The 18,249-nt window shown below is 51.2% G+C and overlaps 1 protein-coding gene across 3 annotated transcripts in view; it reads right to left on the reverse strand.

Moving 5' to 3' along the window:
• CRTAC1 (cartilage acidic protein 1) overlaps positions 1-18,249 on the reverse strand; it is a 188,525-nt gene that overhangs the window by 17,934 nt on the left and 152,342 nt on the right. For all 3 annotated transcript variants that reach the window (XM_016919048.3, XM_054660413.1, XM_016919050.4), the window contains 4 exons: positions 14,051-14,133; positions 13,026-13,126; positions 12,338-12,506; positions 1,366-1,511 (listed from right to left, as the gene is read on the reverse strand). In XM_016919048.3, the coding sequence (XP_016774537.1) occupies positions 1,366-1,511; positions 12,338-12,506; positions 13,026-13,126; positions 14,051-14,133 (499 nt within the window). The remainder of the gene's footprint in view (positions 1-1,365; positions 1,512-12,337; positions 12,507-13,025; positions 13,127-14,050; positions 14,134-18,249) is intronic.

An 18,249-nucleotide genomic window follows, 5' to 3' on the forward strand; every position in this document is an offset into this window, starting at 1 on the left:
CAGAAGCAGAGACATGAGTGAGTTGAAAAGGTCCCATCCCAGGTTCCCTCCTAGTCACAGCCACAGAGTAGCTGTCACCCTAACCACAGTGTGAGGGATGCTCTGAGCTCTGGGCCTGGGGGGAGCCCCCTCCCTTGTAAGACCCTTCCTTTGCGCTGAGAACAGAAGCCTGGCGGGAAAGCCATGAATGGATACGGTCCAGACTCTTGCTCATTTCCCTGTGCAGAGGATCCACGCGAGCTGGGACGTCTAACAGAACCTGTCCCTCCTGTAGCATCACCCTGTGACTGAGGCTGGGTCTGTCAGGGCAAAGTGTAATGAGGGCTGGGAGATGCTTTTTGAGGTGTCTGCTCACTGCCCACATTCACTTCTCCAAGAACCTCTCCCTCACACGGGTGGGTGCCTGCAGCCATGCTTGTGTCCCACCTCTCTGGCCAGGGCTGATGGGTGGACATTCTAGCAGGAGGGAAGACTCAAGGCTTTGCAGCAAGAATTTGAACAAATTGACTCAGAGACTTAAGAGTTGGGAGCTGGCCCTGCCAGGCCGTGGAGGCTCTACCATGCCCATATGGGGGTCTCAGAGAAAGCAGCCTGGGGTGGGGCAGGGGACTAAAAATGTAACACACATGACACAAAATGTCAATCAACCGTACTGATGAATGAGGTGGGTGGATGGGGATTGTTGGGGAAGAGGGGCCCCTCTCCTCCCAAAGCCAGTGCACTGACAAAGGTCCTTGAGCTCCTAGGGCTGAGGCCATCAAGCTGCCAGTTTCTACTCATCCTGAGCTTCCCTGAGTTTTATGAGTGATCCTCCTTATAAGCCCCCTTCATTTGTGTCAGTTTCAGTGGGTTCCTGTTAATCACCACCAAGTGAACCCCATCAGAGTTGGAACGACACTGCTGAGATGGGTCCAGAGCTGCTCCTCAAAGAGCCTCCAGAAACCCTGGTGCAGGCTCTGAGCCCCACCCTAGGGCAATAGGAGGTCTTGTCAGAGACTCGGAAAGAACCAGGAGGACAGCAACAGACCTGGGGTCATTTTAAAACTTTGCTCACAACTGGCTGTACAGCCTTGGTGGGCCTTGGTGGATTTCCTCTCTTAACCTCAGTTTTCTTCCTCTGTAAAATGGGTGCAAAAATGCTTGCCCTGCCAATACACCAGGGATTCTTTGAGAAGCAGAAGAGATGTGGGTGTGATAGTGTTGTGCAAACTACAAATGGAGGGATCAGTATGAAGCCTTCGCTTTGCCAAGATTTCCATCACTGTAGAGGCTGAGTCTGCAGATTCCTGGGAACCCAGCTTCAGCCCATGGGGTTGTGGGTGGTGCCTGCTTTTCTGGCTATGAGGCCCAGATGCCTTTGCCCACCTCCAGTGGGGCTGGGTCCTGAAGTGTGTCCTCATCCCGGGGGTAGAGGATCTCCAGCACTGAGTTCATCTCCCCGCTGGCCACGTTCCGGCTCACCATCTTGCCATCTGGCCACGTCACCTCCACACTGCTGGCTTCATCCTTCCCTGAGGGACAGAAGGAGAGAGCATCAGCAGCAGAGGAGAGCAGGAGGCTCTCAGCGGAAGCATCAGCATCAACTAATTCATCCATTGAATACAAGCATGAATTGAGCACTGTTCTAAGTGCTAGGGAAATGGTGAACAAGATAGATTTGAGGTCCCTCCTTTCTGGAGCAATGCTGTCCAATAGACCTGTCTGTCTGCAAGGACAGAAATGTTCTGCATCTGTGCTGTCCAGTACAGTAGCCACTGGTCACATGTGGCTGCTGAGCACTTGAAGTGGGACTCATGTGACTGAAGAGGTGAATTTTCAATTTTATTTAACTCTAATTAATTTAAATTTAATGGCCACACATGGCTGGTGGCTGCCATGTTGGATAGTGCAGCTCTTGAACTCACGTTCTAGCAGACAGGCCAAGCATCAGGAAGCTGTACTGGAGGATACAGTAAGGCCTGTGATAAGTAGGTTGTCTTTGGAGTCTGGCGTTCAAATCATGGCTCTACCCCTTACCTGGTATGTTGGAAAGAGCATGGTGGGAAGTGGGTGGGAGACCTGGGGATAAATCCCAGCTTTGCAGCTAACTGGCTTTGTTATCCCAGGAATGCTTCTTGTGTTTCTATTTATTGAGCTCTGCTAAGGGCCAGGCTCTCTCTTGTCACTGGGGATGCCCCTGTTCTCATGGAGTTCCCAGTCCAACTGGGGAGACAAGCAAACAGATGAACAAATAAATAATGCCAGATATTGACAAAAGTAGGGCAAGTAGGTAAGGAGGAGCTGGGGGTTGCCAGGGCCTTGTCTAGTCAGGTGGTCAGGGACAGCCTCTTAGGGAGGGGGCATTTGCACTGAGCTCTACATAATAACTTGGAAAAAGAGCTGGGCATGGTGGCTCATGCCTGGAATCCCAGCTACTCAGGAGGATGAGGCAGAAGGATTGCCTGAGCCCAGGACTTCAAGGCCAGCCTGGGCAACATAGTGAGACCCTGTTTCTGAAAAAAATAAAAACAAACAAAAAACAACTTAGAAAAGATGGAGTGATAAAGAGATGGCAGGTGGAGGACAGGGGAGAAAGACCATTCTACAAATCTAAGATGCTTACAGAAGATGATGGGAACCTCAGAGATATTCACAGTGAATCCATTTGCACACAACCCTAAAGCAACGTGCCACATCATTGGTGGAAAGCAGGCTGAAAAGATTTGTCAGATGTTTAGGCACTGTCAAAGCAGGCCCCAGCTCCCCGCGTAAGGGAACAGGCCCGTCACTGTGGCAAGGTCAGGCTAATGGTGATGGATTGGGGTGGGGAGGAGGCGGGGGCTGGGCCTCACCTTCCAGGAGAGGCTGCTCTCAGGTCAGCCCCTGGGAAGGAGAGCTGTGCCCAGCACAGACAGGGGGAGAACACAGCCCACTCTATCACCCATCAGGGCTGAGCAGATGTGGGGACACGGGGTCCTGCAGGGGGCCTTGAAGTCAATACACTCCCCCAAACACCATTCCCAGGCTAAATAATATATCACCCACATATATGCACTATTATTTTTCCTAATATATGTAGATACTGTTAGAAAACAAATTAAACTCAAAATTGCTGTTGAATGTATATTCGCATTTGGTCATTACTATCCACCAATGAATTTTACAATGATAGCTACTATGGGGTGGACGGTAGTTGGCAAAATGTCTTGATGTATAAAAGGGGTTCCCATATTTTAGAAAAGGAGGTTTGGAGGCCACTTGCAGACTTGGAGGAGAATCTCTGTGTAGACTTCCTGTAGAGACCACTGTGGGGCATGGAGGAAGGGAGCTGGGTGCTGGGGGGAGGACCCATGATGAGGGAGGTTCCAGAGGGAGTTACGCCTTGTGAGCCACATCCCCCAGCTTCTAGATCCTTCCCATGTTTGGTCTCCTTTTGCTCTCTCACCCTGGCCTCCAGGGGAGTATCACTGGAACATCCCAGCCTTGCTGCTGCCATGCTGTGAGCCTATGAGGGCCAGGACCAGAGCCACACTCTGAAGAGTCCATGGAGAGGCAGCTGCTGCCCTCATGGGCACAGCAGGCAGCAGCAACGGAGAGGCTCGGAGACAGAGGCTCATCCTCGCACAGAGTTCCCCTCCCACACAGCTCAGTTTCTCTTCCCACAGGGAAATCCTCTCTTTCCAGGCCCAACCTTACCGTTCTGGGTTTTGCTTTATCAAGCAAGAAATTATTTCTCATCACTCCCTCAATCTACAAGAATTCCTTCTGCAGAAGGGGGGTGAAAATGGGACTGGGGAGTGCCAACTACAGATTTTTTTTTCTTTTTTCTTTTTTCTTTTTTTTTGAGATAGTATCTCAATCTGTCACCCAGGCTGGAGTGTGGTGGTGGGATCTCAGCTCACTGCAACCTCCCCCTTCCAGGTTGAAGCGATTCTCCTGCCTCAGCCTCCTGAGTAGTTGGGATTACAGGCATGTACCACCGCGCCTGGCTAATTTTTGTATTTTTAGTAGAGACAGGGTTTCGCCATGCTGGCCAGGCTGATCTCAAACTCCTGACCTCAAGTGATCCACCCACCTCAGCTTCGTAAAGTGTTGGGATTACAGACGTGACCCACCACACCCGGCCAGAATTTTTTTTTTTTTTTTTCTAATTTGAAGTAGAATCTTGACGCGCAAGAGATTTGGCATTTTCAGGGTGTACAGTTCCCAAGTTAAGTGGCACATATAAAAGGTAAATATTTGCCATTAAAAGAAGGAGACAAAGAACAGCAAATGTTTCTTACCTAAGCCTGCAGAACAGCTACATGAATGTGTTTTCCAGACTGACTGAAGGGCCACAAAGGACCCAAAAGAGTCGCGGAATATTCATAGACAATCACAGATTTGCATGTGGTACTTGCGGCACTTAGTTTTTTTTTTTCTGTTTTTATTTTGAGATGGAGTTTTGCTCTTGTTGCCCAGGCTGGAGTGCAGTGGTGGGACCTCAGTTCACCACAACCTCCGCCTCCCAGGTTCAAGCAATTTTTCTGCCTAAAGCTTTCCCGAGTAGCTGGGATTACAGGCACCTGCCACCACACCCAGCTAATTTTGTATTTTTAGTAGAGTTGGGGTTTCTCCATGTTGGTCAGGCTGGTCTCGAACTCCCGACCTCAGGTGATCCACCCGGCCTCGGCCTCCCAAAGTGCTGGGATTATAGGCGTGAGTCACCACCACCAGCGGGACTTAGTTTTGAGTCCTGCTTCCGCAGCTTCCTCCAGACCCAGACGTGGTGCAGGGGGCCTGGGGCTATGAGATAAGCAGGCCTCAGAAAGCACAACCAGCAGGACTCCCTCCTCTGCCACTGTGTTTTGCTAACTTGGGCATCCTCTCTGGGCCTCAGCTACTTCATCTGTAAGATGGGGGTGCTGGCCAACAGCCTTACCACTCCTAGGAAGCATAGCCTTTCTACCCTGGAGCAGGAGTCCTAGCCCGCTGTTAACCATTCACCTCAGCATCCCTGGCACCATCGGCTCTTGGGCATGGGGTCTCCCTACAGTTTCCAAAGGGCTTTCAGGTGTTGGTAATAACAGTGAACACTGACAGCGTGCCCTAAGCTGTACCAAGTGCTTTATGATGCGAATGCATCGAAACTTCACATCTCCACGAGGAAGGTGCCAGTGTTATCATTTCTGCCTTAGAGATGAGAAGGTGGAGCCATGGACAGATGCAGTGAATCGCCCAGTTGCCCAGCAGAGGTCCGACAGATCCCAGAGCCGGTATCTACTGTGCCCCTGTTACACTGCCCACCCTATCCCACGCCCAGCAGCCACCATATACCAAGCTTTGTGCAGGGATTTGGGATTCAACAGAGAATGAGCCAGACCCAGGCCCCATTCTCATGATTCCCATGGGAGCGATGAATACAAGTGATTATATTATAAGCTGGGAAAGTGCCACAACAGCACTGTTACCATGTGGTGAGAGAGATGGGTCATTTCATTTGGGTATTGCAGGAGGAGTAAGAGTTTGTGAGGCGGAGAAGGGAAGGAAGGAGCGTTCCAGGGAGAGGATACAGTGTGGGCAAAGGTACAGCAGCGTGAAAGGGTAAGTTGTAGCTGAAGATCGGGAAGAAGTTCAGAGCGGGAAAGAGTGTCAGAATGTGAATCAGGTGGGAATGTGTATCAGAGGAGACTGGGGAGGGGCTTCAGAGGCTTCACACTTACGAGGTGGGTATTTATCCCCATTCTCCAGATACCGACATTGAGGCTTGACAAGGGGAAGTGACTTGCAGGTGTCTGAGCTAGGACTGGAAACCAGTCTCCTGTCCTTAGGCGCAGCTCATCCCTCTGCCCAGGAAATCTGCATAACATCTTAAGTCTTCCCGGGGCTGCGCGGGGTGAGGGGGACTGGCTCCCAGACACCGCACACCAGCAGCCTCGAAGTCAGCCAGTCCTGCCAGGCCTGTGTATAGGGGAGGGCTGAGCAGAAGAGCACCCCCCATTAACCAGCAGAGACATGAGGTCAGGAGCAGCAGTGAGTCACCTCTGGCAGCTTTTAAAGGACAGAGGCCAAGGAGGCAGAGAGAATTGCACTTTTCAGAAGAATTACAAACAAAACAGATGGTGGGAATACAGTTGGTAGAATATTTTTGCACTTTAATAAAGCAATTTTTATGTGGGCCACTGAATTTCCCTTCCCTAAATGAGCATCAGCTGGCTCGGAGAGGCAGCTCTGAGTCACCTGCAAGCAATTAGCTGAAAGGACGGTGGCATGTGTGGGTGGGGCTGGGGCACCGGCAATACCAGGGGCAGCCGGGGGGAGGGAAGACGGGGAGGGGGAAGAGGGGAGGGATAATGGTTGGGGTGGCTGCCTGAGCCAGTGACTCCCAGTGGAGCTGGCGGAGGCAAATAGATGATTGGTGTTGTTTTTATTTTCCGGGTTTGGGAGTGAGCTGCCTCGGCCCGCTGCCAGCTGGGAAGTGGAGGGTGGGCATGTGGGGCTTGGGGGTGGGTTCCGAGCAACCAGGTTGGCAGTGGGGGAGCCCTCGACAAGGGCTATAAGCAGAAATGCTTATTTTCAGCTGGAGGTCCGTCTGCACCGAGGAGCAGCAGGGACAGGCCAGGGTGAAGAGGGGCTGTGGAACTTGGTGGGGGGGTCCACTGAGCAAGGCAGGGTCCACTGAGAAGGGACCCCACAGCAAGATGTCGCTATGAGAGCTCTGCACAACACAGTGGGCCCTCTGGGAAACCCCCATGCACTCATTACCCATGGACGGAGGTGGGGAGTACAGGTGAGGGCCTGCGTCCTCTGGGTGTGCTCCCGCGGGAGCAGACACGATGTACATGGGGCAAGGCTGAGGCTGTCTGAGAGAGGCACACGTGTACACACTCACATACATGTCCGTGTACTCACACATGCGCACCGCACCTTGCTGCAAAGTCATAGGGAGGCAGCGCGTGACTCATGGAGGCAGGAAGGGGGCAGGGGCCCTGGGGGCAGGCAAGCTGAAGCCTTGTGAGTGCTGGCAGGGGAGCTTCCCGCCGGCCCCTCCCCTCTACTCCTCAGTCATGCGGGACCTCAAGGCAGGCCTTTCTCAGATTCATGTTGTTGACATTCCCGCTTCTCACCCCAACTGCTCAGAATTGGAAACAATCTAACTGTCCTTCCAGAGGGGACTGGGTAAATAGATGATGAGTGTGAGTGCTGCCTCACAGTGAAATACTCCACAGCACTGAAAGGAAACAAGAGATATGCACAGACTTGGTATGCTGTCCAGGATGTGTACACACACACACACACACTCTCACACGTGTATGTAAGACAGGCTCTCACTCTGTTACCCAAGCTGGAGTACAGTGTTGTGATCATAGCTCACTACAGCCTCAAACTCCTGGCCTTGAGTGATCTTCCTGCCTCATCCTCCTGAGTAGCTGGGACTATAGGCTTGCATCACCACACCGGGCTAATTTTTGTAGAAAGGGGGGTCTTGCCATGTTGCCTAGGCTGGTCTTGAACTCCTGGCCTCAAGCAATCCTCCCTCCTTGGCCTCCCAAAGCATTGGGATTACAGGTATGAGCCGCTGTACCCAGCCTTGGGCATAGGTTAAGAGGGGGAAAAAAGCAAGTTACAGAAACAATTGGAAAATATCATTCTTTTGATTTTAAAAATTGCCAAGAAATATGTGTCTGTGTGTTCCTGTGTATATGACACGTAATAAAAGCATATCACAAGCATGACCTGTCCAACCTGGACCACTGTGTTGGAAAACTGCTCCTTGTTGCCCCTTCCCCTCTGCACTCCCAATCCATTCCTCTGTTCTGCATTTTCTTTTTTCTTTTCTTTTTTCTTTTTTTTTTTTTGAGGTGGAGTTTTGCTTTTGTTGCCTAGGCTGGAGTGCAATGGCACAATCTTGCCTCACCGTAACCTCTGCCTCCTGGGTTCAAGTGACTCTCCTGCCTCAGCCTCCCGAGTAGCATGCACCACCACGCCCAGCTAATTTTGTATTTTTAGTAGAGACGGGGTTTCTCCATGTTGGTCAGGCTGGTCTCAAACTCCTGACCTCAGGTGATCTGCCCACCTTGGCCTCCCAAAGCACTGGAATGACAGGCGTGAGCCACTGCACCTGGCTGCATTTTCTTTTTTCGTAGCCCATTATATCTTCTAACATTTTATATATTTACCTATTTACTATGTGTATTATGTATATAAGTTCCTTCTACTGGAACGTAGATGGCTTGTGGCAAGGATCTTCAGTTTTATGTTTGGCACACAGTACGTGCTCAGTAAATATGTAGTCACTAAATGAATCAAATGATATTGAGGGAAGGTAAAGGAAGAAACATTTACTTTTTCCTTAATATTCCAAACAGTGGTGAAATGATGAGTAATTTTTCTTCTTTTAAAAACAGTTTTCTTATTTTCCTATAATCAACATACATTGCTTTTACAATCAGAAAAAAAAAATTTCCAAAACATTCCCGTTCTTTGGACTGGACCTTCCCACTTCTGGGCCTTTGGCCAAGCCAGCCCAACTCCTAGAATGGTCTCCTTAGGCCCTCGTCCACCCCTTCTAAGCTCCTACTGTCCTTCTAGACCTAATTCCAGTCCCACTTCCTCTGGGAAGCTGCCCAGAACAAAACTGATTTCTCTCGCCTGAGTCCTCTCATGGCCACGGGGCCAGTATGGCGGTGTGTCCAGATCTGCCTTGCATGAGAGTCCCGTGTCCATCTGCCTTCCTCCGCCCACTGCCAGCCTGGAGGGCAGGGGGCATTTCTTATCTGCCTCTTTCCCCATGTCTCTGCCTCTCTTGGTCTTCCACAGGTTCATCTCTGTCTTTCTGTCTCCCCCTGTTCTCTCACCCCCAAGTCCTTCCCTCCATCTGGCCTTCTCCACTGGCGCCCTCGCTCCTGCTCCATTGCTGGCTCCCCCATCAGTCAGGAAGGGCTGTGCTGAGCTCCACTCATAAAAGATCCAGAGGGGCCTTGGAGCTGCAGGGATGGAACTGCCCCGCCTCTCGCTGTGTCCCTGGCGGCTGGGTTGGCCACCTGCTGAGGCGCCTCGTGACCCAAGGGCCCTGCCCCTAGAGCAGCCTGCCTTCTAGTGCCGCTGGGAATGGACCCTGTCAACAGAGAGAGGAGTCTGCCAGGAGGCCCCTTAGAGCAGTTTGAGCCAGAGTTCAGACCAAGAACAAATCCCAGGGCCTTGCGAAATAGCAAGGACTTGCACCAGGCGGAGCTCCCAATGAAGTGCAGTGTACATAACACTGAGTGTGGGGAGTAGGTGCCCAGAAGGGGCTCTTGAGCCTCCTTCTCCCCACCACATGACCTGGCTAAGGCTTTCCAGTTAAAAAAGCAATCTATTCTCCTGGCAGGGCAGATTCTGGCCAGAGAAGGGACCAAGTGAGGCCCCTAATACACCTCTTAAAATAGCAGAGGCAGCCCGTGAGATGTGGGGAAGGAGAATCTCAGCCCCCATTCTGCCCTTGCCATTGATTTGCGAGGTGAGCCTCAATGTCCTTATTGGCACAACGGAGTGGGGGAGTTGATATCCAACCAGAACCCTGGATAAGCAACCACCTACGATACCGTGGTGGTCACCTTGGTGCTTGGCTGGCTGCACAAAGCAGCTACCAGAGGTGTTAAGTCACAGTCAGGAACTCAGACCATGGCGTCAAGGAGGTGGGATCCAAATCCAGCTCTCCTTACTCTGTGGATGTGTGGTTTGGGGCAAGTTACTTGACCTCAGCCTCAGTTTTCTGACCTGTAAAATGTGGGTTATGTTACCTGATTCTTCAAGTTGTGAAAATCAAATGAAGTGACTTAGGCAAACCACTCAGCCCAGTGCCTGGCACATACTAATTGCTTGATAAGTGTCGGCTACTGCTACTTTGCAAGACAGGACTATGTATTTAAAAGGTGTCTTGTGCCTTTAGGGCCAGCTTAGCACATAGCTGCCTTAGGAGTGATAAACACTCCAACCTCAGGCTGACTTATCCAGGGTGAAATAGCCCAAGAAAACCATCATATAACCAGGCTCTGGGTCCCCTAAATATTTATTGCTTCTTTTTCAGACTACACATAAATATTATGTGTTCCCTATAAAAATTGGAGCACACACACACAACAAAACATATGGAAGAAAATAAAAACCACACGCTCAAGGAAGCCTGGGTTTGAATCCCAGTGCTGCCATTTAAGTATCATGTGACCTTGGCAGGTTTCTTAATTGTTCTGATCTTCAGTTTTCCCATGTGTAACATGGGGATAATATTGCTCATCTCACAAGGTAGTCATGAGGATTAAATGAAGTAATAAGAGTGAAGTGCTTGGCACTGTGTCTGGAATAAGTGAGAGTTACTATATTAATCCAGCCACTCTGACAGAATCACTGTTCTCACTTTTTGCATTGCCTTTCAGTTTTTTTTCTGCACATATGATGTGTGTATAATATTAACATTTGTATTTACTAATTTGAGACCATAGTGCCTATTCCTTTTATATTAAAATGGTATCATCTCATGGGGTGTGAACACCTGGGGAAGGTGTCTGATTTTGAACCTAGGAGTGTTTGACTCCAGCGCTTTCTGAACCATTGCATTTCAGTGAAGACACTCTGGGCTCCTCTACTCCTGCTGGTGTTTCTCAATGTTTTTTCCATCATTGTAATCCCCTTACCCTGCCAGAAGCCTCTTTAGACTTTTTCCCCAATTCCCCCCATACATTTATTTTAAAATGTTGTATTTTAAAATAATTATAGATTCACAGGAAATTGCAAAGATAGTACAGAGAGCTCCTCTGCGCCCTTCACCCAGTTTCACCCAATGGTTGCAGGTTGCCTACCCAGGGATCTGCCATGGCATGAGGCACCACAAAGACCCTCTCGGGCTGCCCTTGATGATAGTCACACCCACCCCTCTCCCTTCCACCATCTCTAAGCCCTGCCAACCACCAATCTGTTTTCCGTCTTTATAATTTCGTCATTCTGAGAATGTTATGTAAATAAAAATCTACCATACGTGAATTTTGGAGATGAGCTTTTTCTCCCCTTTTCTCACTCACCATAGTGCCCTGGTGATCTACCAAGTTTTTGCACGTATCAATAGTTTATTCTTCTCATAGCTGAATAATATTCCATGGAAGGGCTGTATCACAGTCACTTGAACTATTAACACCTAGGTTGTTTCTAGTTCTGGGCTATTAAGTATAAAGATACTACGAACAAATGTAAAGATGTTTGTGTGGATATAAGTTTTCATTAGTGTGAGATAAGTGGCTTGCGATATGATAGCTGGGTCATAGGGTAGCAGTTGTTTGCTTAGGTTTGTTTTCTTTTCTTAAAAAAAACTGTCAAACGATTTTCCAGTGTAGCTGTATCATTTTACATTTCCACCAGTGATGTAGGAGAGATCCAGTTTCTTTGATCTCCAGAAGCTACCTGGATCCTTGTCAGCACTTGGTATTGTCGCTATTTTTTAATTTTTGTTCTAATAGGTGTGTAGTGATAGTTCCATTAATGCCACAGATATACTGTATATCTGTTCATGTGCTATATGCATGTTGATGATTTTTTTATTTTTTGAGACAGAGTCTCACTCACTCCAGCCTAGGCTGGAGTGCAGTGGTGCAATCACGGCTCACTGCAGCCTCTACCTCCCTGGGCTCAGGCGATCCTCCCACCTCAGTCTCCCAGGTAGCTGGGACTACAGGCATGCGCCACCACGCTTGGCTATTTTTTTTGTACTTTTGGTAGAGATGAGGTTTCGCCATGTTGCCCAGGCTAGTCTTGAACTCTTGAGCTCAAGGGATCCACCTGCCTCAGCCTCCCAAAGTATTAGGATTATAGGCATGAGCCACTGTGCCCAGCCCCTGATGCTTTTACACACATATATATATACATATATATATATGATAGGATTTTGTCATCCCCCTGCCCTTGCCAAGAACCCACTATCTCCCTTTTGGGGTGACTTCACTCCCGTTGAGAATGCATGGTTTCCCAAGCCTTCTGTCCAAGACTGAACCAGCTCCCAAGAGGCCAGGGAAACAGCTGGTTTGGACACGTTTGGTGCAGCCCAGCATTTGAACAAGCCTACAGCCTTGAACAAATGGAGGATTAAACACTCTGACCCCAAGGTTAACTAATTCCACAGAGGCACTGGGGTGGGGACTCCTGCAAGTGAGATGTATGCAAATCTAACCAGCACTTCCCACTCGCCTCTTCTTGAGCTCAGGCTCATCTCAGAGTAGGGTTTGTCCCCAGTAGCTGGTGTCCACCATGGCTGTCACAGTAGAGCAGTGCCCAAGGATGCTCGGGCTGTGAGTCCCTGAATCAGTCAGCATCCTGATAACAGCTCAGTGTCCCCCACCGGACCCCGACTCACCCAGGCCAAAGTGTGCCACGGGCTCCATCTCACACAGGTAGCCTGAGCCCCCGTCGATGATCCTCAGGTGGGCCCCGCTCTTCTTGGTGTAGAGCACGACCTTAGCCCCCCTGGCAAAGGCCCCAAACCGGGTGCGTGGCACCACTCGCAGCCAGTTGTTGTTGAAGCCCTGCAGAGAGGGTGAGAGGCAGACACCCATACTTACCTGGCAGGGGAGATACCATGATTACGAGAGGCAGACACCCGGTGGGCATCAGCATGGTGGGTGGGAAGAGCAGGGAGCCAGGGAGGATGGGAGGGGGAGAGGGAGAAGAAGGAGGAAGAGAAGAAAGCAGGCAGAGGAAAAAGATAGAAAGAGGAAGCCAAACAAGAAAAATGAATGAGGTGAAGACAGATTGGCTGAATGAAGGAGAAGCACTGCAGACAGAGGAGACAAAAGCCGAGGGACTCAGGGCACAGTGTTTGGCAGATAAATGATAGTGGAAGGCAGACAGGCAAGGGCTTCTCCCAAGGCGGCCCTTCCTGAGCTTCCCGGTGCTGCTGGAATTTACTTCCCTCCTCCAGGGCCCGGGACTTCCATTACCCGCCATGCTGGCCAAGCCAGCACCCCGGCACCTTGCCCTCACCAACTCAAGGTACCCGAGAGCACACAGGGCTGGGATCTGTGGCTCCTGAGGTCTTAGCGCACCTGGTTGCCCCGGAAGACGGACAGCGGCTGAGCCATGGACTCTCCATGGGACAAGATGAGGTCCAGCATCCCATCTCCGTCGAAGTCGGTCACCACACCCCCTACAAGCAATGCAGATTTCACCTCTGGCCGTAATCCAGGAGACCCACAAAGGAGAGACGCTCCCAACCAAGTGCAGTATCCACAGCCCTGGGCGTGGGAGCCAGAGAAAGCACAGCACCGGGGCAGGAAGGCTGGGGCTTGGCACCCATCTCCTATCCTTCCTAACAGCAGCCTCATGATAGGACTCACGGGACAGACATTTCCTTCCTTCCCCTGGTCTTTGCATGGAGAGGGTGTGTGCAAATTACTCAGACCACATGGTCTTCTTTCTGGTCTTTCTATTATGGTTTGAATAATACACACCTGTTATATCTGCGCAGGTTTTTTTTTTGTCAATTTACCAAGTGTTTGCATATACATAGGCTCCTTTTGGTCGTCATTACAACCCAAAGAGGTGAAGAGGGCAGATATAATTATCCCCATTTTATGAATGTGGAGAACAAGACCCAGAGGGTAAAGTCACTTTTCCAAGACCACAAAGTGAGGCAATGGCAGAGCTGGGTTCTGGGACTCCTGGCCCAGTGCTCTGTCCGACAACAAGCTGAGCGCCAAGAGGGGAGGGGTCAGATGGCAAGATCCTCTGCCTGAGAGCAGAAGGGGCTCTCTCCTCTCCTTTCCATCCCCACCTGGCAAGGTATGGCCAGAGAAGCTCCTGCCCACAGACCCACAGATTCCCATTCCCCCACCCCCCATCAGCCTGGGATTGGGGGAGTGGACCATCCTCTCCTCTGCTTCCTGCCTGGCCGTCCCCAGGGTTCTCCCATCTCCACTCTCACCCCTGCCCTTGAGTCTCAGCCCTCAGTGTGGCAGGGACAGGAGTGGCTCTGCTGTGGGACTGGCTGCCCCATCCCTCCCGCCCTCACCCCAGTGTATGAACAGTGCTAAGGGGGCAGTGCAGGCCAGATCCCCCAGGTGCCCCTCACCTGTGCCCCGGCCCTCAGGCTCCAAGGCATCGCCGGGATTGAGCTCCTCGATGAGGGGGTCTCCGTGCTCCCTACGGATGACGCTGCAGGAGAGGAGACAGGCTTGCTCTGGTGGGGTCTCAGAGGCCGCTGGACCTGAAGGCCCACCTGCTCCATTCTGTCCCCTGAGCATCCCCGGGTCCCAATGTGCATGGGCTACCACCTGGCTGCCCACGGAGCCACTCTCTGCTCCCAGGCCCTGCCTGTTCCCTGCCTGGGTTTTAATTTATGTTGGTAAATATTGATTTTTCCTTCTCTAATGGATGAATTATAGGCAGCCTGGGGAAGGGCAGTTGATGGATGAAGAAGGGGCAGGGACACAACTACCTTCAACCAACCTTCCTTGTCCTTCAAGTGGCCCCTGGGTTTCCTAGTTCTGGATGCTACCCAGGGTTTAACCCCACTCAATGCTACCTCCTCCATGCCCTCCTGGACCATCCTGCTGGAAGCAATCCCTTCTTTCTTCACGGGCTTTATCACTTTCTGCCTGTGTTACAGCTCTGTATAAATGCATCTGATCTCCCCTGGTAGAATGTGAGCTCTCTGCAGGCTGGGACCTTGCACTGTTCATCTTTGCTTCTCTTGCAGTATCTAACACAGTGCTTGGCTCTCAGAAAGCTCCAAGCACATGTCTGCAGGATACAAAGGTGAATTCCAGAGGCAAAGAGAGGAAAGGGGTCCCTTTGGGTTGCAGCAGTTCTGTTTGGAACTCTGAATCTTGATGTTATTTATTTCAGAAACGTCTGCTAGAAAAGTCCTGCTCTTTCTCTGCACTCAGCTGATGATGGCAGTGAGCTTTCCTCTAGAATTTTTCTCACTTGGTGTATTCTCACAGCCTTGGGTGCTCTGCCCTAGATGTGTGGGGCAATGATGGGAAGGTAGGGCGTAAGGAAGAATTAGCATCGCACTTCCTACCACATTGCAGGTTGCATGTGAGAAACACCAGAGGGCCGTGATACAGTCATAGCTTCAGGAGGGGGTCGGAGTCCCCTGAGCTGGAGCCTTTGGTGGCTGGGTGGCAGAGAGAGCTAGCAGATGCCCCATGAGGTGGGCTTGTGTGTTGGTGTGCATGGGTGTGATGCCCACAGTCCCTTTGACCATATGTGTCCTGCAGATTCTGCCACAGCTGTGCAGAGACACTTCTTGGTTCAGGTGACAATGCAGTTAAGGAGTCCTAAGGATAACACCCAGCAATCAATTCCACTGCATTTCTGTGTTCATTGAACACATTCTTAGGCAGCAACTATTGTGTGCCGGGCCCTGCGTGAGGTATGGTGAGCAGCAGAAAGGATGGAGCTCAGAGTCCGTGTTAACAGTAACCACCGTTCAGAGGGCTGAAGGCCCAGGGAGAGTGGGTCATGGGGAGTCCAGAGTTGGGGAAGCTCACCCAGATTCGGGCAATCAGGGAAGTCTCCCTAGAGGAAGGGTCAGCTAAGCTGAGACCACCATGGTGAGTGAGCACATGTCGCTCAGATGAAGAGGGATAATTGGGGGCTAGCGGGAGTGGGCAGCCTGAGGGTGAGGCCTGGCATAGCCCAGAACTGAAGGAAGCTTGTTGTGCCTGCTGCTTAGATGTAAAAAGGGAAGTAGAAAGTGACAAGGCTGGAGACGCAGCTGAGCTGGGCTATGTGGATTGTGTCAAAGAGTTTGGACTTCATCCAAAGGCAATGGGGAGCTTCTAGAAGGTCTTCGGTGGGAAAGGGGTGTGGCCAGACTTGCATTTTCAACGGCTCTCTCTGCAGGACTAGAGACAAGGACAGCAGCTGGGGGAGGTGCAGGAATCTCCGTGGGAGACCAGGAATGGTGTCATGGTGGAGAGTGAAGAGCAGGTCGGAGACATGGCTAGATGTGAAAGGGGGTGACCCTGCACACCGCAGTTGGCCTAGGAGTGTCCCTGTTCATGCCTTTTTGCCTCTGTGATTCTTTTTCTTTTTTCCTTCTTCTTTTTTTTGCTGTGATTATTAAGAGGGCTCCCTTTCACTCTCATTAAGTGACTGTTTGGGTGATGAGTTCCCTGGATGCTGCAGGTATCATTAAAGGACGTGCAGACTCAAGCACACTGAGGCTTTGTGTCCCCACAGAGTTCCTGGCATGTTCCTGGAGAGCACCAGGGCCAAGGAGCCCACAGTGCCTGTTCAGTGACAGGTGAAAAGCCCCCGTGGTGTGGGACAGTTGGGGGTTAAACTTCCAGAGCTGCCAGCTGAGTGCCAGTCCCAGCTGCAGCCCCTCTCGCTGTCCTCTCTGCTGCATGCTCAGGACCCAGCCATCTGCCACAGGGACTTGGGGCACAGCCACGTACCTGGGAAGTGGCTTCTGCTGCTGCTGTGTGGAGGCAAACACACTAACCCATTGGGCAGCCACGTGGTGACTTGCTCTGTCCACTGACAGCTCTGGGCCAGCCTGCCTTGTCCTTCCACCCAGCCCTCTCTCCCTGCTGCAGGGGACGCCGGGAGATTTGAAGCAGGCTGGATGGGCAGGATGGGCAGGCAGACAGAGACTAGGTTCTCGGGCCACAGAGACAGGAGCACTAGATTCCTCAGTGCTCAGGCCTCGTCCTCCTGGCGAGTGACACTTTATTAGCCAGAGAAGGAAAGCAGTGTCTCTGTTAACTAGCAATTGATCTTCTGCAATTTATCTGGAAGTTGTGAATAAGCTTTTTGCAAGGCACCTAATTAGTAAATCTAGCGCCTTCAGGGGGTGATTACATCCAGTCAGGATTGATGCTTTGTTAATAATTATATTTTAAAACACGCTTAGTCACACTCATGCCTTTTAGTATAAATAGTTGGGCCCTCCCGGGAGATGGGGTAGGGGTCTTGGGGGGCCGAGCAGGTGATCTGGCCCATGTCCTGGATCCAAGGCCCTGGCCCACCCTCCTTTCCCCACCTGGTCCTGAGCCCCATTGGAATGTTTTCAGCCAGGAACAGGGACATCTCAGGCCACATGCCTGTCCAGGACTCCACCTATCCAGGACTCATGGGGGGACCCTGAGCTCAGTTCCCCAACTGTGGTTCTCAAACTTCAGTGTGATGAGAATCACCTGGTGCCTACTGTACTTGTTAAAATACAGATTCCTGGGCCTCACCCCCTGAGATTCTAAGTCAGGGGCTGTGGGGTAGGTCCCGGGATTCTGTACTTTAAGCACTCTGGGTGATTCTGATGTCAATGGTCTCTGGACGTCCCCTTGGAGAAATATTGCCACAGCAAATCCAGCCCTTCCTCCCTAGACACACTGCTCAGAGGCCTGCACATCCCCTCCATTTCTGAAACCCTTTCCCTTGTCTACCAGGAACCCTTGTCATCCAGAATTTCCCAAAGGATGGTTTGCAGAACACCAATCTCAACAGAAAAATCTGTGGAAGAAGTGCCCTGTGATCTGGCCTATTTGGAATACTCCATCCATATTTTGGAAAATTAAAATATTTATGGTCAAGTTAAAGGCACTGAGAAGTCCTGCAGTAAATAAACCTGTATTTACTTGGACCCCGTAGCCCCTTTCTGTGGTAGTGATTGGACCCCATAGCCCCTTCTCCTGGTAGTGATTGGAGCCTGTAGCCCCTTTTCCTGGTAGTGATTGGACCCCATAGCCCCTTTTCCTGGTAGTGATTGGACCCTGTAGCCCCTTTTCCTGGTAGTGATTGGACCCCGTAGCCCCTTTTCCTGGTAGTGATTGGACCCCGTAGCCCCTTTTCCTGGTAGTGATTGGAGCCCGTAGCCCCTTTTCCTGGTAGTGATTGGAGCCCGTAGCCCCTTTTCCTGGTAGTGATTGGACCCCGTAGCCCCTTTTCCTGGTAGTGATTGGACCCCGTAGCCCCTTTTCCTGGTAGTGATTGGACCCCGTAGCCCCTTTTCGTGGTAGTGTGGCTTTGTATCTTGTGGCGCTTGGGTTCTGGGCACACTTTGGGCCACATTTCCCTTCCCTTTCCCTGCAATAGCAGAGGCCGGCTCCTTGGCCAGGCTTTGCCCTGCATTCCCACAGCCTCTTGCCCAGTCCTCGTCCTTCCTTCCTTTCTGTTTCTTCATCAGGGGACCTGTGTTGACCTTGGCCTGACCCCCTGGCCCTGGGAACCCTCCCCTTCTGATTCTTAAACCTTCTCCCTGACCGTTCCTCCCACCAGCTGTCAAGGATGAAGAGCCACGAGCCAGGATGGAGCATCTAC

The sequence above is a fragment of the Pan troglodytes genome, chromosome 8 (assembly GCF_028858775.2).
Source record: "Pan troglodytes isolate AG18354 chromosome 8, NHGRI_mPanTro3-v2.0_pri, whole genome shotgun sequence".
In the NCBI taxonomy this organism is placed as follows: domain Eukaryota; kingdom Metazoa; phylum Chordata; class Mammalia; order Primates; family Hominidae; genus Pan; species Pan troglodytes.